The sequence below is a fragment of the Loxodonta africana genome, chromosome 12 (genome assembly GCF_030014295.1).
Source record: "Loxodonta africana isolate mLoxAfr1 chromosome 12, mLoxAfr1.hap2, whole genome shotgun sequence".
In the NCBI taxonomy this organism is placed as follows: Eukaryota; Metazoa; Chordata; class Mammalia; order Proboscidea; family Elephantidae; genus Loxodonta; species Loxodonta africana.
In genome coordinates this window covers 64,061,847-64,083,173 of record NC_087353.1, presented here as the reverse complement: position 1 = coordinate 64,083,173, position 21,327 = coordinate 64,061,847, and the positions used below count along the sequence as shown (strand labels likewise).

General features: G+C 41.2%; 1 protein-coding gene across 1 annotated transcript in view; it reads left to right on the top strand.

Annotated features, from left to right (window-relative positions):
- GRIN2A (glutamate ionotropic receptor NMDA type subunit 2A) overlaps positions 1 to 21,327 on the top strand; it is a 394,439-nt gene that overhangs the window by 350,327 nt on the left and 22,785 nt on the right. The window contains exon 3 of the mRNA XM_023557279.2: positions 345 to 459. Coding sequence (XP_023413047.2) covers positions 345 to 459 — 115 coding nt within the window. The remainder of the gene's footprint in view (positions 1 to 344; positions 460 to 21,327) is intronic.

The following is a 21,327-nucleotide window of genomic DNA, read 5'->3' as shown; positions in this document are numbered from 1 at the left end:
TAACTGTTGCAACATCCACTGAAAACCCCGTGGGGTGCAGTTCTACTCTGAAATACATGGGGTTGCTGTGAGTCGGAATCAATTTGACAGCAACGGGTTTGGTTTTTATACAGAATTGGGGATTCTGAGAATGAATACAAGTTCACGGAAGACAGCGTGTGGTCACATACCACTGCCTGCGTGGGTACCATGGCTTTTGCAGGTAGAGGGTGTCGTGATGAGTGACGGTGCTTTCAGCTGACACTTTATCGGTGTTACACTGATGGTGGCATCTACTCATTTAAGTAACACCTCAAGCCTTCGTTCTTCCCTAAATGTCTGTCTTTCTCTCTTCCTCCCTCTAGATTTATGGTCAATGTGACATGGGATGGCAAAGACTTGTCCTTCACTGAGGAAGGCTATCAGGTACACCCAAGGCTGGTGGTGATTGTGCTGAACAAGGACCGGGAATGGGAGAAGGTGAGCACCCTCTGCATGCTGCACGCAGGGAGGGATGAGAGCACGCAACAGTGGAGCTCGCACTACTTGTGTTCCCCAACGTATTTCCCACAGAGATGCTCCAAATCCCATCACATAGCCGGGGGCAGAACTTTCTGGGACAAGGCAGACCACATATTGTAAAGTGCATTCGAAATACTTCCCTTGAGTGAAATGATGCAGTCGTGTGTTCTTCTCTATATGGGGTTGTCAAATCTAGCGGAAGGAATTAAGATAGCTTTAAGATAGTGGCAGCTTGGTTCACATCATCACAGCAGTGAATATTGAATGTCTGGCAATGATCACACCAGTTTTCCTAAACTTCATGATTATGTACTATGCCCACAGAGTTTGCCATATATATGTACCCCTCGGTAGTATTATTGACTTAGTCTTTAATTTTAAATAATCTAATTTGCAAACTTAAATGTATCACCCTGGAAATCATAGGTTGGAAAAGCAGATTATATTTCTTATTAAACATAGTCTCTATTACACACAAATGAGCCTTGGTGATGCAGTGGTTAAATGCTCAGCTGCTAACCAAAGTGTTGGCACTTTGAACCCATTGGCTGCTCTGCAGGAGAAAGATGTGACAGTCTGCTTGCATAAAGATTACAGCCTTGGAAACCCTATGGGGCAGCTCTTCTCTGTCCTATAGAGTCACCCTGAGTTGGAATCAACTCGACAGCAGTAAGGTTTTATTACACATTTATCGTTGTTGTTGTTGTTAAGTGCCATCGAGTCGATTTCCAACTCATAGTGACCCCATGTGACAGAGTAGAACTTGATAGATAGGTCTTTTCTCCCATGTAGCCATTGGGTGAGTTTGAACCACCAATCTTTGGGTTAGCAGCAAAGCACTTAGCCATCGTGCCACCATGGCTCCTTACACATATATTAACTACTAACAAATAAACAATAAACACGAGCATACCAGAGATCATGAAGATGGTGTGGGACTGGGCATTATTTTGTTCTGTTATACATAAGGTCACGATGAGTCAGAGCCAACTCAAAGACAACCAACAACAACAACAAATAAAAATATCAGCGTGAAATCATCTCTTGTACCACATAAGCCATGATCTGAGTCAGAGAGGGAACACTTCACAAAGAATTCACAGATGATCCTGTGCATACAACGTCAATGTATATCCCAATTGCACTCCCTCCTTCCCGCATAATTTAACTCTCAAACTAGTTGCCACAAAGTTCCACATCTCATAAAGAGTAGAATAAAAGAGACCAAAAAGGAAGCCTGTATTGTTATCTTGTCTTCTTTGACAAGTGGTGCATGGCCATTAAGCTACTTGAACATCTCGAGATTTATCTTTACTTTATACATCAAATGCAGGTCTGAGAGACTCCGGAGGGGAGGACAGTGCAGGACATGGTGTGAGAATCATAATCTAATTAACTGGGACCAAGAGAAAATACGATGTAAACAGAACCATTTGACCTCAAGGAGAGAGTGACAGCTATTTAGAAGAGAGTGGTCAAAATGAAGCTTCAGAAGCTTTTGCACACTACTTCTAACAGCTTCAAAATTCTTTCAGGTGCACATGGAAAACTCACCAAAGTAGACCATATTCTGGACCACACAAGGACCATAGAAGGCTTAAAAGGATTGAAATAATGCAGAATATTTGTTTTGACCACAACAGCATTAGTTCAAAGTCAATAACAAAAAGGTTTCTAGAAAATCCCCAAAAGTTTAGAAATTATGTAACACATTTCTAAACAACCATTGGGTCACAGAAGAAATCAGAGGGAAATTAGAAAATATTTTTAATGGAATGGTTAAAAAAAAAAATTTTTTTTTTCTATTTAACAAAAACACAGCATACCAAAATTTGAGAGATACAGTTGAAAAGGTGCCAAGAGGAAAATTCATACCTTTAAATGCTTATAATAATAAACCACAAAAGGAGTAAAATCAATGACTTAAACTTCTACATTAAGAAGCTAGAAAAAGAAGAGCTAAGTAAATCCAAATTAAGTAGAAGAAAGGAAGTAATAAATAGAAGAGCAAAAATATTTATTGATTTATAGAACACAAGCCATAGAGAAAATCAACGAAGCCAAAAGCTGGTTCTTTGAAAAGATTAACAACATTGATAATTACTGGGAAGAACGGTCAGGACAAAAGAGAGAAGACACAGATAGCCAATGCTAAAAATCCAAGAGGAGCTGTCATCACAGACATTACAGATCCCATAGTTATTAAAATGGTAGTAGACAATATTATGAAAAATTTATGCCAGCAAATTTGATAGTGTAGATAAAATGGGCAAATTCCTTGAAAAATTCTCCAAAACTTACACAAAAATGTTGTTGTTGTTGCTAGGTGCCACCAAGTTGGTTCAGACTCATAGCTACTCTGTGTACACCAGAACACAACATTGCCCTGCCCTTTGCCATCCTCACAATCATTGCTATGTTTGAGTCCATTGTTGCAGCCACTGTGTCAATCCATCTCCTCAAGGGTCTTCTTCTTCTTTGTTGACCCTCCACTTTACTAAGCCTGATGTCCTTCTCCAGGGACTGGTCCCTCCTGATAACATGTCCAAAGTCTGTGAGATGAAGTCTCGCTATCCTCACTTCTAATGAGCATTCTGGGTGAACTGCTTCCAAGATAGATTTTTTCGTTCTTTTGGCAGTCCATGGTATATTCAGTATTCTTTACCAACACCCTAATTGAATGACATCAGTTCTTCTTCAGCCTTCCTCATTCATTGTCCACCTTTCCATGAATATGAAGTGATTGAAAATACCATGGCTTGGGTCAGGTGCACCTTAACCCTCAAAGTGACATCTTTGCTTTTGAACACTTTAAAGAGATCTTTTGCAGCAGATTTGCCCAGTGCCATAAGTTATTTGATTTCTTGACCACTGCTTCCATGGGCATTGATTGTGGGTCCAAGTAAAAGAAAACCCTTGACAAATTCAGTATTTTCTCCATTTATCATGATGTTTCTTATTGGTCCTGTTGTGAGAATTTTTGTTTTCTAAATTTTTTTTTTTTTATCTCAAAGTGTAATCCATATTGAAGGCTGTAGTGTTTGATCTTCATCAATAAGTGCTTGAAGTTCTCTTTGCTTTCAGCAAGCAAGGTTTGTTATCTGCATATCGCAGGTTGTTAATGAGTCTTCCTCCAATCGTGATGCCATGCTCTTCTTCATGTAGTCTAGCTTCTCAGATTATTTGCACAGCATACAGTTTGAATAAGTATGGTGAAAGGATACAACCCTGACGCACACGTTTCCTGACTTTAAACCACGCAGTGTCCCCTTGTTCTATTTGAACAAGTGCCTCTTGGTCTATGTACAGGTTCCATATGAGCACAATGAAGTGTTCTGGAATTTCCATTCTTTGAAATGTTATCCATAATTTGTTATGACCCACACAGTTGATTGCCTTTGCATAGTCAGTAAAACACAGGTAAACATCTTTCTGATTTTTTCTGCTTGCAGCCAGATCCTTCTGACATCAGCAATGATATCCCTCTGTCCATGTTCTCTTCTGAATCAGGCTTGAATTTTTGGCAATTTTCTATCGATGTACTGCTGCAACTGATTTTAAATTATCTTCAGTGAAACTTTGCTTGTGTGTGATATTAATTATGTTGTTTGATAATTTCTGCATTCTGTTGGATCTCCTTTTTTTGGAATGGGTACGAATATGGATCTCTTCCAGTCAGTTGGCCAGATAGCTGTCTTCCAACTTTCTTGATATTAATGAGTGAGCATTTCCAGTACTGTATCCGTTTGTTGAATCATCTCAATTGGTATTATATCAACTCCTGGAGCCTTGTTTATCACCAATACCTTCAGTACAGCTTGGACTTCTTCATTCAGTACCATTGGTTCCTGCTCAGATGGTACCTCCTAAAATGGTTGAACGTTGACCAGTTTTTTTTTTTTTTTTTTGGTAAAGTGACTCTGTGTATTCTTTCCATCTTCTTCTTTTTTTTTTTAATAAATTTTTTTTTATTAACTTTTATTGAGCTTCAAGTGAACGTTTACAAATCAAGTCAGTCTGTCACATATAAGTTTATATACATCTTACTCCTTACTCCCACTTGCTCTCCCCCTGAGACAGCCCTTCCAGTCTCTCTCCTTTCGTGACAATTTTGCCAGCTTCCAACTCTCTCTATCCTCCCATCCCCCCTCCAGACAGGAGATGCCAACACAGTCTCAAGTGTCCACCTGATATAATTAGCTCACTCTTCTTCAGCATCTCTCTCCTACCCACTGTCCAGTCCCTTTCATGTCTGATGAGTTGTCTGCGGGAATGGTTCCTGTCCTGTGCCAACAGAAGGTTTGGGGACCATGCCCGCCGGGATTCCTCTAGTCCTCATTAAGTATGGTCTTCTTGTGAGGATTTGGGGTCTGCATCCCACTAATCTCTTGCTCCCTCAGGGGTTCTCTATTGTGCTCCCTGTGAGGGCAGTCATCGATTGTGGCTGGGCACCAACTGGTTCTTCTGGTCTCAGGATAATGTAGGTCTCTGGTTCACGTGGCCCTTTCTGTCTCTTGGGCTCTTAGTTGTCGTGTGACCTTGGTGTTCTTCATTCTCCCTTGCTCCAGGTGGGTTGAGACCAATTGATGCATCTTAGATGGCCGCTTGTTAGCATTTAAGACCCCAGACGCCACATTTCAAAGTGGAATGCAGAGTGTTTAAATAATTTTTATTGTGCTTTTAAGTGCAAGTGTACAAATCAAGTCAGTCTCTCACATATAAACTTACATACACCTTACTACTTACTCTCCCCCTAATGAGTCAGCCCACTCCCTCCTTCCAGTCTCTCCTTTTGTGACCGTTTTGCCAGTTTCCAACCCCCTCTACCATCCCATCTCCCCTCCAGACAGGAGATGCCAACATAGTCTCAAGCGTTCACCAGATGCAAGTAGCTCACTCCTCATCGGCATCTCTCTCCAACCCATTGTCCAGTCCAATCCCTGTCTGATGAGTTGGCTTCGGGAATGGTTCTTGTCCCGGGCCAACAGGAGGTTTGGGGACCATGACCGCCAGGATTCTTCTAGTCTTAGTCAGACCATAAAGTCTGGTCTTTTTATGAAAATTTGAGGTCTGCATCCTACTATTCTCCTGCTCCCTCAGGGGTTCTCTGTTGTGCTTCCTGTCAGGGCAGTCATCGGTTGTGGCTTTCCATCTTCTTTTGATGCTTCCTGCTTCTTTGAATATTTTGCCCATAGAATCCTTCAGAATTACAACTCAAGGCTTAATTTTTTTCTTCAGCTCTTTCAGCTTGAGAAATGCTGAGCGCATTCTTCCCTTTTGGTTTTCTATCTCCAGCTCTTTGCACATGTCATTATAAAACTTTTTTTGTCTTTTTGAGCTGCCCTTTGAAATTCTCCGTTCAGCTCTTTTACTTCATCATTTCTTCCATTCACGTTAGCTACTCTACATTCAAGAACAAGTTTTAGAGTCTCTTCTGGCATCAATTTTCATCTTTTCTTTCTTTCTTCTCTTTGTAATGCCCTTTTTCTTTCTTCATGTATGATATCCTTGATGTCATCCCACAACTCGTCATTAGTATTCAATATGTCAAATCTATTCTTGAGGTGGTCTCTAAATTCAAGTGTGATACACTCAAAGTTGTACTTGGCTCTTGTGGACTTTTTAAAATTTTCTTCAGTATATGAACAATTGATGGTCTGCTCTGCTGTCAGCCCCTGGCCTTGTCCTGACTGATGATACTGAGCTTTTCCGTCTTCTCTTTCCACAAATGTAGTGGCTTTGATTCCTATGTATTCCATCCAGTGAGGTCCATGTGTATAGTCACGGTTTATATTGTTTGAAAAAAGGTATTTGCAATGAAGAAGTCATTGGTCTTGCAAAATTCTATCCTGCTATCTTCGCCATTGTTTCTGTGTCACCAAGACCATAATTTCCAAATACAAATCCTTCTTTGTTTCTAACTTTCAAATTCCAATCACCAGTAATTATCAATGCATCTGGTTGCATGTTTGATCAATTTCAGACTGCAGAAGTTGGTAAAAATCTTCATTTTCCTCTTCTTTGGCCTTAGTGGTTGGTGTGTAAATTTGAATTCCAGGTGTATTAACTGGTCTTCCTTGTAGGTGTATGGATATTATCCTATCACTCACAGTGTTGTACTTCAGGATAGTTCTTGAAATGCTCTTTTTGGCGATGAATGTGTTGCCCTTCCTCTTCAATTTGTCATCCCCGACATAGTAGGCTTATGATTGTCTGAGTCAGAATGGCCAATATCAGTCCATTTTAGCACACTAATGCCTGGGATATCAATCTTTATGTGTTCCATTTCATTTTTGACAACTTCTAATTTTCCTAGATTCATACTTCATACATTCCACATTCCTATGATTAATGGATGTTTGCAGCTGTTTCTTCCCATTTTGAGTCATGCCACATCAGCTAATGAAGGTCCCAAATCTTGACTCCATCCATATCATTAAGATCGGCTCTACTTTGAGTTTACTAAGGAATTAAATTCATAATTAAAAAACCTCATTAAAAAAAAAAATTCCTGACCTCATTTGCTTCATTGTGACGTCTATCAAACATTAAAAAAAAGTAAAAAAACTATATACACGTACTTTTTCAATGCATTAGTAATTATAATTCAACAGCACATAAAAAAGGATAACATGTATGTTGTTGTTGTTAGGTGCCATCGAGTTGATTCTGACTCTCAGAGACCCTATGTACTACAGAATGGAACACTGCTGGATCCTGCACTGTCCTCACAATTATTGCTTGTTTGAGTACATTGTTGCAGCCATAGATGAGTGAGATTTATTCTAGGAATGCAGATTGCTTTAACATTCAGAAAATAAATCAATGTAACTTACCATATTAACAGACTATATATATGATCGTCTCAATAGATGCAGAAAAAGCATTTGATAAAATCCAATACCCATTCATGTTAAAAAGAGGGATTTCCCCTAGGAAAGCCCTGTAGCTAACATCTTACTGAATTATGTACCTTGATGTCCATTCAAATGATTTTTGACAAATGATTAGGACAACAAGGAAAGATAAGTCTTTTTAATAAATGTGCTGTATAAATTGGATACTCTTATGGTAAAAAAATAAATTTTGACCTGTAGTTCACACTATTCACAAGAAATAACTTGAAATAAATTAGAGACTTAAACATAGAAGCTAAAATTGTACAGTGTTTGAAGAAAATATAGGAGAATGTTTTTGTGATCTGGGAGAGCCACAGAATTCTTAAACAGAGTGCAAAAATCATTTAGAAGATAATAAAATTTACAGTGTAGACTGTTATGAAAATTGAAAACTTTTTGTACATTAAACACACTTAAGAAAATGCAAAGTGTGTGCCAGAAATTGGGAGATAATATTTTACATAATTATTATATTACATATTAGTATCATACCACACGTGATATTACAAACTAATCATATCCAGAATGGGTAAAGAACACTCCTACAAAACAACAATAGAGAGACAAGACAATCAATCCACTTAAGTGGGCAATAGCTGGGTACTTCACAAAAGATATTAGTCAAGTGGCCAGTAAGCACTTGAAAACATACTTCAGATCATTAATCATTAAAAAAAAATAGGGGCATACAAATTAAAACCGCAATAGATACTGCTTCATAACCAATAAAAGTCTAAAGTTAAAAAGACTGATGATACCAAGTACTGTTGAGGCTGTGGAACAACTGAATCTCTTATACATTGCTGGTGGGAACTAAAATTACAACCACTGTGGAAAGCTGTTTAGTAGTTTATTATGCAGTTGAACATACACAGAGAAATGTAAACATATACCCCAAAATAATATTTGTACAGAACTGCTCAATGTGTCTTTATTCATAATAGCAAAACATCAGAAACAGCTCAGATGTCCATCAACGAGGAAATGGATAATTATGGTATATTCATAAAATGGAAGCTCCTCATCCATGAAAAAGGAATGACCTAATAATACACCCATTCTGCCCTGTCTCATGGAATTGCTGTGAGTCGAAACCTGACTGGACAGCAGCTAGCAATGGTAACATCAGCTGTGTTAAGTGGCTCAGGACTCCCTGAGTGTACTGGTTCCTTTATGCACCTGGGACTTTAGCCATGATATTTATTTCCCTCTAAGGCTTTCCTGTATCCTTGCCTTCTTTTATCCATCCTTCAAATCCTGGTTTTTCTTTGCCCTTGGTAGTTCAGTGGCAGGATTCTCGCCTTCCACGCTGGAGACCCCTGTTCGGTTTCCAGCCACCACACTCGTGCCCAGCCACCACCCATCTGTCGGTGGAGGCGCCTGTGTTGCTTCGATGCTGAGCGGCTTTAATCAGAGCTCCCAGACTAAGACAGACTAGAAAGAAAGGACAGGTGATCTGCTTTCAAAATTCAGCCAATGAAAATCCTATGGATTGCAACAGTCTGATCCACAACTGATCATGGGGATGGTGCAGGACTGGGCAGCATTTTATTTTGTCTTGCATGGTGTCTCTGTGAGTTGGGGGCCAACTCAGTGGCAGCTAACAACAACAACAAATGTAAAACCAAAATGCAAGTTATTTTTCCTTGTCCTTATTAGAAGATAGAGAGCTTGGATCTTTCTACCTTATGTTGTTGGGTTTGGGATTTACTTTCTAACCTTTTTGAAGTTGCACGATCTGAAGACCACTTCTAGAACTATCCAGCCCTCTCCTTGATTGGATTTAAGCAGTCCAGGGTTGGTCTTGGCTCACGCCTATGGATTTCTTGTGCTGCTTTCAGAGCTAGCTTATTTGCCAGGGAGCTGGTTTACAAGGAGGCCCGTACGGTGCGGGGGTAAGGCTGCATAGGAGGCTGCCCCGATAGGCTTCATTTCCAGATGCAGGAAATGCTATTAAATATTTTGTGTGTCCTTCTTCAAATTCCTACTGAAATACAACAATTTCCCAAAAAGGCAGTTTGGGGAATTGCTGCCAGTTGAGTTTCAGATGTGCAAATGCTTCCTGTAGTAGTTGTATTCTCTTGGTGCTCAGGGCATTCGGCCTTTCAGAAATAACTCCTTGTGCTCCTGTATTGGAGAAGGAGGAAGCCAGCAGAGCTGGTAAATACCAGTCCTGCTATCCATAAAGCTGCCCCCCGAGCCCAGCACCCTGGTAAAGCAGGTCAGCAGAGCAGGGGCTGTGAGGAGGGAGCTGTTGTTTCAGGGCTCAGCGGCAATTTGCTTTCATCTCCGAGGTCACCCAGGGTGTCACTGAGAGTAGCAGCATGTAATGAGGATGTCTTGGAAAACATGACAAGCCCTCAGAGGGGCATTTGCTTTCTGCTGGGCCTTTGTGTGTGGCTGGCGTGGGCTATTCCAGTGCCATGCACCATGCACTTTGTCTTTTTTTTTTTTTCTGGGGGTTATAATCTCTCTTCAGCTTTGGCAGGAGGTGGGGGGGCGTCCAAGGCTACCCAGAGGTGCTAGGGCATCAGACCCTGGGTGAAAGCAGATTGGCAGTCCAGGCCCTCAAAACTAAACTCAGTGCCGTCGAGTCGATTACGATGTCCAGGCCCGGCAGCACCAATATCCCCTGTGCTAGCTCTGCCACCAGCATTCCTTTAGGTGCCAGGCTGGTGCACAGATGAGTAGGACACCACCCCTCTCCTAAATGGCTCATGATGGAGCCAACCCTGCTACAGCACGATGCATGTCCCACAGCTACAGGGCCATCCACAGGGACACAGGGAGAGGGGTGAACTTGGCCTGGTCAGCTGGGGGAGGCATTGGGATGGTGGGGGGGCATCTGAAGTGGGCCTTGAATGATAAATAGGATTTCTCCAGGCTGAATAACTCCCTGTTGGGTACCATCGAGTCAGTTCTGACTCACAGTGACCACATGCGACAGAGGAGAAGTATCCCATAGAGTTTTCTTGACCGATGTCTTTACAGGAGCAGATCACCAGGACCTTCTGGCTCAGAGCCACTGGGTGAATTCAAACCTCCAAACTTTTGGTTAGCAGCCAAGCATTTAACCATTGTGCCACAAGGTTCCTTGGATTAACTTATTAACTACCTGAAAAATACTTTAAGAACAACTTTATAATTTTAAGGTTGTCGTTGTTAGGTGCCATCAAGTCGATTCCAACTCATAGCGAACCTGTGCAGAAAAGAACAAAACACTGCCGGGTCCTATGCCATCTTCACAATCGTTGCTGTATTTGAGCCCATCGTTGCAGCTACTGTGTCAATCTGTCTTGTTGAGGATCTTCCTTTTTTTCACTGACCTTCCACTTTACCAAGCATGATAGCCTTTTCCAGGGACTGGTCCCTCCTGATAACGTGTCCAAAGTACGTGAGATTAAGTCTTGCCAGCCTTGCTTCTAATGAGCATTCTGGGTGAACTCCTTCCAAGATAGATTTGTTCATTCTTCTGGCAGTCCAATATTCTTCTCCAATGCCATCATTCAAAGGCATCAGTTCTTCTTTGGTCTTGTTCATTGTTCAGCTTTCACGTGCATATGTGGCAATTGAAAACTCCATGGCTTGGGTCAGGCACACCTTAGTCCTTAAAGTGACATCTTTGATTTTTGACACTTGAGATCTTTTGCAGCAGATTTGCCAAATGCAGTATGTCATTTGATTTCTTGACTACTGCTTCCATGGGTGTTGATTGTGGATCCAAGTAAAATGAAATCCTTGACAACGTCAGTATTTTCTTCGTTTATCATGATGTTGCTTATTGGTCCAGTTGTGAGAATTTTTGTTTTCTTTTTGTTGAGGTGTAATTCATACTGAAGGCTATAGTCTTTGATCTTCATCAATAAGTCCTTCAAGTCCTCTTTACTTTCAGCAACCAAGGTTGTTTCATCTGCATATCACAGGTTGTTAATGAGTCTTCCTTCAATCCTGATGTCATGTTCTTCATATAGTCCACCTTCTTGGATTATTTACTCAGCACACTGATCAAGTAAGTATGGTCAAAGGATACAACCTTGACACGCACCTTACCTAAGTTTAAACCATGCAGTATCCCCTTTTCTGTTTGGACGACCGCCCCTTGGCTTAAGTACAGATTCCTCATGAGCACAGTGAAGTGTTTTGGAATTTCCATTTTTCCCAATGTTATCCGTAATTTTTTATGATCCACACAGTCGAATGCCTTTTCATAGTCAATAAAACACAGGTAAACATCTTTCTGGTATTCTCTGCTTTCAGCCAGGATCCATCTGACATCAGCAATGACATCCCTGGTTCCACATCCTCTTCTGAACCCAGCCTGAATTTCTGGCAGTTCCCTGTCGATATACTGCTGTAACTGCTTTTGAATGATCTTCAGTTGGTCTTGCAAAATTCTATCATACAATTTCCAGCATCGTTTCTTTCATCAAGGCCATGTTTTCCAACTACCAATCCTTCTTTGTTTCCAACTTTTGCATTCCAATCACCAGTAATTATCAATGCATCTGATTGCATGTTTGATCAATTTCAGACTGCAGAAATTGGAAAAAACTTCAGTTTCTCCATCTTTGGCCTTAACAGTTGGTGTGAAAATTTGAATAAAATTTGTATTAAGTAGTCTTCCTCATAGGCATATGGATATTATTCTATCACTGATAGCATTCTGATAGCGTACTTCAGAATAGATCTTGGAATGTTCTTTTTGACAATGAATGCGATGCCATTCCTCTTCAATTTGTCATTCCCAGTATAGTAGACCATATGATTGATTCAAAATGGTCAATACCAGTCCATTCCAGCTCACCAACACCTAGGACGTCAATGTTCATACATTCTATTTCATTTTTGACGACTTTCAATTTTCCTAGATTCATACTTCATACATGCCACGTTCCAATTATTAATGGATGTTTGCAGCTGTTTCTTCTCATTTTAAAGTTAAATTTTACTGTTGCTTTGAAATGGAAATATATATGTGTGTACATACACACAAATACACACATATATAAATATTATCTTTAAAATAGAAATATATGTGAGTAGATAACTGCCATTGAATCGACTCTGACTCAAGGTGACCTCATGTGTGACAGGATAAAGTATTGCCTGATCCTGTGTCATCCTCTCGATCATCAGCATGTTCAAGTCCATTGTTATAGCTGTTGAGCAAGTCCCTCTGACCAAGGGCTTCTCTTGTCCTTGCTGGCCCCCCTCTTCACCAAACACAGTGTCCTCCTTTATCAATTGGTCTCTCCTGATAAGGAGCCCTGGTAACACAGTGGTTAAAGTGCCGGCTGCTAACTGAAAGGTCTGCCATTCAAAACCACCAACAACTCCATAGGATAAAGATGTCGTAGTCTACATCCATAAAGATTTATAGCCTTTGAAACCTTAAGGGGGCAGTTTTACTGTCTTATAGGGTCACTTTGGGTTGGAATCAACTCAACAGCATTGGGTTTGAATGACGTGTCCAAAGCAAGCGAGTCAGACAGTGTTCTGTTGTGATCCACAAAGCTTTCATTGACTAAATTTTAAAAGTAGATCACCAGGTCTTTCTTCCTAGTCTATCTCAGTCTGGAAGCTCTGCTGAAACCTGTCCACCATGGGTGACCCTGCTAGTATTTGAAATATCAGTGGAATAGCTTCCTGAATTACAGCAACATGCAAGCCACCACAGAAGGACAAAGTGACAGACAGGTGGTGGTTATGAGTATATACACATATCCACCATATATGAGTGTATACACACGTATAAGCACATACGTACATATTAGCTTTGAAAGGGAAGTAAAGGATTATTTTCTTCTCTAAACCAAAGCCAAAACCGTTGCCATTGAGTTGATTCCAACTCATATGACCCTATAGGACAGAGTAGAACTGCCCCATAGGATTTCTAAGGAGTGGCCGGTGGATTCGAACTGCCAGCCTTTTGGTTACCAGTCATAGCACTTAATCACTGGGCCACCAGAGCTCCTTTTCTTCCCTAGGGAAGAGATAATTAAAGAGGATGGTGATGGTCCAGAAGAGAGAAGGGAGACCATCATTATGTCTTCCTGAACAAGTGTCTAGTTCTCCTCAGCTCTGGTGGGTCTGTTCCTCTCTTCATGCTCTCTGTCAGCAGCTCTGTGGGAGAAAGATGTGACAGGCTGATTCTGTAAAGATTACAGCCTTGAAAACCCTATGGGGCAGTTCTACTCTGTCCTACAGGGTCGCTGTGAGTTAGAAGTAACTCAATGGCAATAGATTCAGTTTTGGTTTGGATTTAAGTGGCTCAGGTTAGAGGGAATTGCAGGTATGGGTGAGAACAGTAGAGGTGGGATCTGCAAGAAATTTCAGGAACAGAACCGAAAGCACATAGTATTAACTGGACTGACTTGCTGAGAGGTGGGTGACAGAATCAGAGTTTTCAGATTTTTAAATGTTTATATGTGGGCCTGTGGTTAATTCTGGGTTAGAAATTTCCAGAAGAAAGTTGCCATACCTGTAGATGACCTTGTTGCTATCCCGTCCTTCCCTCTTTCCTTTTCTTCTCTCCCTTCCTCCTTTCTTCCTTCCTTCATTTCTTCCCTCCTTCTCCCAATTTCTTATCTATGGTCATGTGCCCTTTGTAAAATGGGTATGATAGTATTGGCAACCTTATAAGAGTCTGTGTGAAATTTAATTTGTTTATGTAATGATCATTAAGTTACTCAAATGATGTGAGCCATGGGAAGGGAAGGTTAAGCCATTACAAGAGATTTAAAATCATCATCTGACTTCTCTGGAGTCATGCATACAGAGTACTTTAAATACCCACAGTATGGTTAGGTCACAGTGAAGATATAGTAGGTTGGTTGCTATGAGTTGGAATCGATTCAACAGCAATGGGTTTGATTTTTTGGCAGCAAACTAACACATCCAACTGAAATAAGTGATGCCATCTTACGTACATATATGTGTGTACACATGTGCTTCTGTCTTGCACTGGTTCTTCTTTTTTTTTTTTTGAACTTGTAATGCATCCACCCAAATTAAAAAAAAAAAAAAATGAGCAGTTAAACCAGAGCTCTCCTGCAAGGCAACATTTTGCTAAAAGTTTTCTAGATTTCAGAAGTGGAAGAAGAAAAGGCAGTTCATAGAAAAGACATATCTATGAGAGTGTGCACTGATGGGAATGTTAATGATTGAGATGATTGATGCCGACGATGGCCATGTTGATTGATGTGATGATCGTGATGGCAGCCATTAGTTGAGCTCCTGTTGTGTGCCAGACACCATGTGGCGTGCTTTCAATGCATTATCTCATTTAATTTTCACAGTGTTCTCAGAATTTTCTCACGTCTAAAAGGAAGACAATAATAGTACCTATCTCATAGGGTTGTTGGGTAAATTAACAAGGTGATATTATCAAGTGTATAGAACATTGCCTTGCACATAGCAGATGCCCAATAAATGGTAGCTCTAATTCTAATTCTTTCTATCCTCATGCTGTAGGAGAGGAATTGGAAGCTACATGGATTGAATGACTTGCCCAAGGTCATATAATGGTGAAGGCAGAATTTGAGCCCAAAGCCAACCATACCATATGAAATATATATCTTAGCCCAATCCACAAACCTAATTTGATAGAGAAGCTATCTGATGGAGATGGAGGATGATTAAGCTGACAGATGGTGTAAATGTAAGACAAAAGCTGCACCCTTGATAGTTTGCCATTGCCATCAGTTATGAAAATGAGTGAATAGATTATTTAAATCATCTCAGATGAGTAAATTATTCAAAGAGCCTCTCAGTCAGAGGTATTTCTAGAAACTCCTGAACAGACAGATGAAAACCATTTTGTTTTTCTGACAGGGTCATCAACCCATTTGTATCATAAAGGAATGTAAGCCCCTGATATATGTTGAATGGCTGGTTGGCTGGCTGGCTCGCTGGCTGGAGGATGGATGGATGGATGGATGGATGGATGGATGGATGGATGGATGGATGGATGGATGGGTGGGTGGGTAGGTGGGTGGATGGATGGATGGATGACATACTGTACTTTAAGCCCAACACTGCAGAACATGGAATGAGACTTCCTTGAATTATGTAGGGGGAGTATGGCTAACATACTGTACTTTAAGCCCAACACTGCAGAACATGGAATGAGACTTCCTTGAATTAAGTGGGGGTGTTTTTTTTCTAACTGTATTCCCAAAATGCTTGGTTCTTTAAGAGAGTCATAGGGGCCTCTGGGTGGGAGTTAACGAGGAAGGACTCTGCTTCTACCAGAGAAGCTAAAACTTTACCTGTGGTGGAGTTCCAGTAAGCTTTCATTTAGAGAAAAAGTATAATGTTTCTAAAATAAGTTTGCAAGTGAGTAGAATACGGGGATTGACCTTAGTAGTCCTCTGAATATAATGCAGATAGTGAACATTTTATGTGAAATAGTGAACATTTGGCCTATTATATGCCAAACTTTACAATAAGTACTTTCATATGTATATTATTCCACTTTAGGTGTATGATAACCTGTGAAATAGGTGGTAATTTCTGATTTTATACTTGAGTAGTGCAAACTTGGAGACGTTCAACTGCATTTTGGTCAATAGCAGAGAAATAATTTAAATGTAGGTCTTAGGAGTCTCCCAATCTGGTGCTCGTTTTACCACTTTGCACTGTTTCTAGGATGAATGATGGAAATTGTCATACAGGACTTGGAGAGTCTCATGGATAGCATCTGCCTTAGAAGTTGGCTGGAGGAGATGAGTGACAATACCTAACTGTTCATGTGACCTCAAATCTTATTCTCCAGAATAAAGTAACTACCAACTGTGAAAATCTGACATGATGAAACTATTTGTCCATCTGTTTATCCACCACACACCCTGCCAGTCATCCAGCAATCCAGTCATCTAATCATCCATCCATCCTTCCTTCCTTGCATCCTTCTATCCATCCATCCATCCATCCATCCATCCATCCATCCATCCATCCATCCATCCATCCATCCATCCATCCATTCATCCATCCATTTATCCATCCCTCCCTCCCTCTTTCCATCATCCTTCCATCCACTCATCTGACCAACTGTTTTTATCCATCCATCTGATCATCCCTTCACTCTCTAGCCTCCCACCTACTCATCCATTTACTAATAGGCTCACCAAGTATATACTGATTACCTGTGATAGGTACAGGTGAAGCAGAGATGAATAATGCAATGTCCTCACCCTCAAGGAGCTCACAGTCTAATGGGAGAGATAGAGAAATGAACTTTACAGTATAGGGATAACAGTTAATAGTAGAGGTAAGCACAAGGGACTGGGGTACACCTACCCCAGCCTGAGTATTAGAGAAGGGATGGGAAAGGGCCTTCTGAAAGAACCAGCACTTGACTTGAGCCCTGAAGAATGAAGAACCGTTATCTAAAGGATGAGGGTCTCTGGCCCATTGTATTAACTGAGCCAGAAACATCTAAGGCACCTCATTATTCTTCTTCATTTCACAGTTCACCAGGAAGGAGGCAGCTAGGTTGCTTCGCCACCCCGCCCACCACTACCCGACCTCCACCATGTGTTGTCTGGACCTGGTCTCCACTTTCTTTGCATCACCGCTGTCATTTTCTGTTATTTCCCCACTTGCATGCTGATGGTGCAGGCAGGAATGACATTTGTATGCACGTAAAGAGACAGAGGAAACCCTGGTGACTTAGTGGTTAAGTACTACGGCTGCTAACCAAAAGGTCAGCAGTTCGAATCCACCAGGCTCTCCTTGGAAACTCTATGGGGCAGTTCTACTCTGACCTATAGGGTCGCTATGAGTCGGAATCGACTCGACGGCACTGGGTTTGGTTTGGAGAGAGACAGAACAGCAAAGCGCTCTACCCCAGCAGTCTGCTTCCGGCTACAAGTGGCTGTGTCAGTTGGCCTTCTGTAGCTGCAGTGTGGTTTTCTCTTCTGTGCCATTGGCAGCAGAAGCTGCGATCCCCACCACCCTGTTTTTCTTGGCATTGGAGCCTGGCTTGGACAAAGGGAGAGGCAGAGATGGAAGGGGATTGAATATTCCCTTCATTTATCTCTAAGTTGTGGAAGACTCAATGTGCTTTCTAGATTATGAAGACAAGCGAATTGGCTACCTGACACCTTGAGATAATTTTCCGTATTTTGTTAAATCATAATAATACTGATCATTACTGTGCTGTGGTTATGGCCTGCCAGTACCGGTTACCGTGGAGTCAACTATGACTCACGGCGACCCCGTGTATGTCAGAGGAGAACTGTGCTCCGTCTGGTTTTCGATGGCTGTTTTTTCAGTAGTAGGTCTCCAGGCCTTTTTTCAGATGCATCTCTGTGTGGACTCAAACCTCCAAACTTCAGTCAGCAGCCAAGAGTGTTAAGGCCATAAGCCATTTGCACCACTCAGGGACTCCAGTTATGGCCTAGTTACTTTATAGGCATTCCTTTGATCCTTTTATAACAGATATTCAAGATGCACATTATCACACCCCTCTGCCCAGTTTACATATGAGGAAACTGAGGCTCAGAGGGCCTTGGTGGCTTGCCCAAAATGACAGAGCAAGTAACTGACAAAGTCTAGATTCCACTCAAGTCTGTCAGATTTCAAAGTCCATTTCATTTCTCCTGCACCATATGGTGGCAATGGGGGTTCTTTGCATATCTGTAGTGAAGGCGGTCACTGTTTAATTATGAAAACTCATTTTGGGAATCCCCCCATCCCTGCATGGTGAACCTGCTCCCAGTGATGGCAAGGAGGACTATTACAGGTACAAGACCCCCCACCGACCTACTCGTCTCTTCTTGAGCTTAGCTCTGAGCATCCCACTGAGCCGTATGCAAATCTGCCACATAACCAGTCTCTTGCTTCATTGTGTAAAACCAATCAGCTTTCCGCTGCAAATCTTAAGATGGAAATCCCCCTCTTCCTGCAGTGAACTGCTTGTTCATTCCTCATTACTCTACCATATGTTTTGTTATCTGGAGCCATTGTCTTTTGAAAACTTGCTTTAAAACTCATCACCATCATATCTATAGTGTTTTTGGAGTCTATTTTCCTTCAATTTAATTATAATTCAGCAAATTAGAAAGACCGAATGGACTGGTTTGAGAAGGAAAGAGCAGGGGCTGAACCATCCTGATCTCTCAGTGTGAAAATAAGCCTTCCCAGGAAACGCATGAGAGCAAAAAAGCTGCAGTTGGGAAAAGACAAGGGAATCAACTATCTTTCCCTTGAAGGGAGCTGGAGAATGGTTTGAAGAAACTGACGGTGCCTCTCTTATGTTGTGCTTATCTTCATCGTTGAAACAAACAATCAGAGTTAGAAGAATTCTGATTCTTCAGATTGATTTCCACTCCACTGGTCTCTGCATGAGCCAGCAGATTGGAGCTGGTGGCATATTTTTTCTTTCTTGATTAAAGTGCATTTGAAGAAAATAGGGCAGGCTGATCTAAGGTAGGAAAGGAGGGCAGGAATCAGATTTGGATATCAGACCCTGACAACTACTCTTGATATCAGAAAAGCAGGAACATTTACGTCCTTTTAACAGATGATGCTTGATATTCAGAAAAGATAAGAGACATGTTCAAAGTTCCTCACATCACACTCCACGTTAAAATAAAAAAAATTAAGCCCATTGTCGTTGCATCAATTCTTACTCATAGCAACCCTATAGGATAGATTAGAATTGCCCCATAGGGTTTCCAAGGAGTGGCTGGTGGACGCAAACTTCTGACCTTTTGGTAAGCAGCCTGAACTCTTAACCACTGAACCACCAGGGCGCCTCACTCCACATAGAGAATTCAAATCAGCGCAGCGAGACTTGCGTCTTATTGCCAAAATGACACCCTAGGTGTTGCATCCAATAATTGTCATCTCATTGAAAATAGATCAGGATTCAAAAATATGGGACATTAAATTATACTGTAAAGCAATAGAGGCAGAAGTTGGAGATAGGGATGTGTCTAATCAAGAGCCCCACATCCCAAATCAATGTTAAGAGATAAATGGGTGGAAAAACCAAAAGACCAAACCCAGTGCTGTTGAGTCGATTCCGACTCATAAAAAAAAAAAAAAAAAGCGACCCTAAATGGGTGGACCATACAAAAAATCAGGATCAGCACCATGGATAGCAGAAACAGGTAGATTCTTTAGTTCCCTGCTTCATTGAGCATGCCATTGGTTAGCAAATGAGCTTTTATCGCGGAGTAGCGTGGGATGGAGTGGTCAAAATTTGTAAGATTGAGTTTGGCCATGAGTAACACCTAGCCCAGAGACCTAGATCAACCCTGAAAAGCTGTCATTCTTTGTATTTCTCAGATAATCAGTGTCTAAATTATTCAAGTGGAGTTAATGATAATACCCATCCCACGAGGTGGCTGTGAGGATATTAAAGCTACCATTTGTTTATATTTAATGTTTCCTGTGTGTCAGAAAGGGATTTACATGTATCATTTCTTTTGTTGTTGTTAGTTGCTGCCAAGTTGGCTCTGGCTCGTGGCTACCCCATGCACATCAGAAAAAAATGCCACCCAGTCCAACACCATCCCCATGATTGGTTACAGACTGAGCAGTGTTTCATTATGATCCAGAAAGTTTTCATTAGCTCATTTTCGGAAAGAGATCAACAGGCCTTTCTTTCATCCGTCTTAGTCTGGAAGCTCCTCTGAAACCTGTTCAGCATCATAGCAACATGCAAGCCTCCAATGACAGACAGGTGGTGGCTGCATCTGAGGTGCATTGGCCAGGAATCAAATCCTGATCTCCTATGTGGGAGAAATTCTACTATTTCTCTTAGTTCACGCAAAAACCCTATGAGATTGGTACTACTATCATCCTTGTTTTATAGATGAGAAAACTCAAGACTACAGAAAACAAGTTAATTTCTAAGAATCGGAGCTGGGATTTGAACCCCCATTTGTCTGATTCTGAAGCTCATTCTTTTAACCACTAAGTGCTATTGCTTAATCAAATTCTATGTCGTTGTTGTTGTTAGGTGCCGTCGAGTCAGTTCCGACTCACAGGGACACTGTGTACAACAGAACGAAACACTGCCCGGTCCTGAGCCATCCTTATAGTCGTTGTTATGCTTGAGCTCATTGTTGCAGCCACTGTGTCAGTCCACCTCATTGAGGTTCTTCCTCTTTTCTGTTGACCCTGTACTCTGCCAAGCATGATGTCCTTCTCTAGGGACTGATCCTTCCTAACAACATGTCCAAAGTATAGAAGACGCAGTTTTGCCATCCTTGCCTCTAAGGAGCATTCTGGTTGTACTTCTTCTAAGACAGAAGTCCATGGTATATTCAATATTCTTTGCCAACATCACAATTCAAAGGTGTCAATTCTTCTTCAATCTTCCTTATTCATTGTCCAGCTTTCACATGCATATGATGTGATTGAAAATACCATGGCTTGGGTCAGGTGCACCTTAGTCTTCAAGATGACATCTTTGCTCTTCAACACTTTGAAGAGGTCCTTTGCAGCAGATTTACCCAGTGTAATGCATCTTTTGATTTCTTGACTGCTGCTTCCATGGCTGTTGATTGTGGATCCAAGTCAAATTCTATAATCAGGTGAAATTGCTCAGTGTTGTGGGAGGTAGAGAATTCAAGTAGAGAAACACGGAGTTTGCTTTCCCTATATAATTCCTAACAACAGAACCAGGAAAAAAACCTAACCACTTTTTTTTTTTTAATTGTACTTTAGATGAAGGTTTACAGAAGAAACTAGTTTCTCATTAAACATTTAATGCACGTATTGTTCTAAGACATTGTTAACAACCCCATGAACATGTCAACACTCTCCCTTCTCAACCTTGGGTTCCCTGTTACCAGCTTTCCTGTCCCCTCCTGCCTTCTAGTCCTTGCCCCTGGGCTAGTGTGCCACTTTAGTCTAGTTTTGTCTGATCTTTGGCTGAAGGGTGAACCTGACGAGTGACTTCATTACTGAG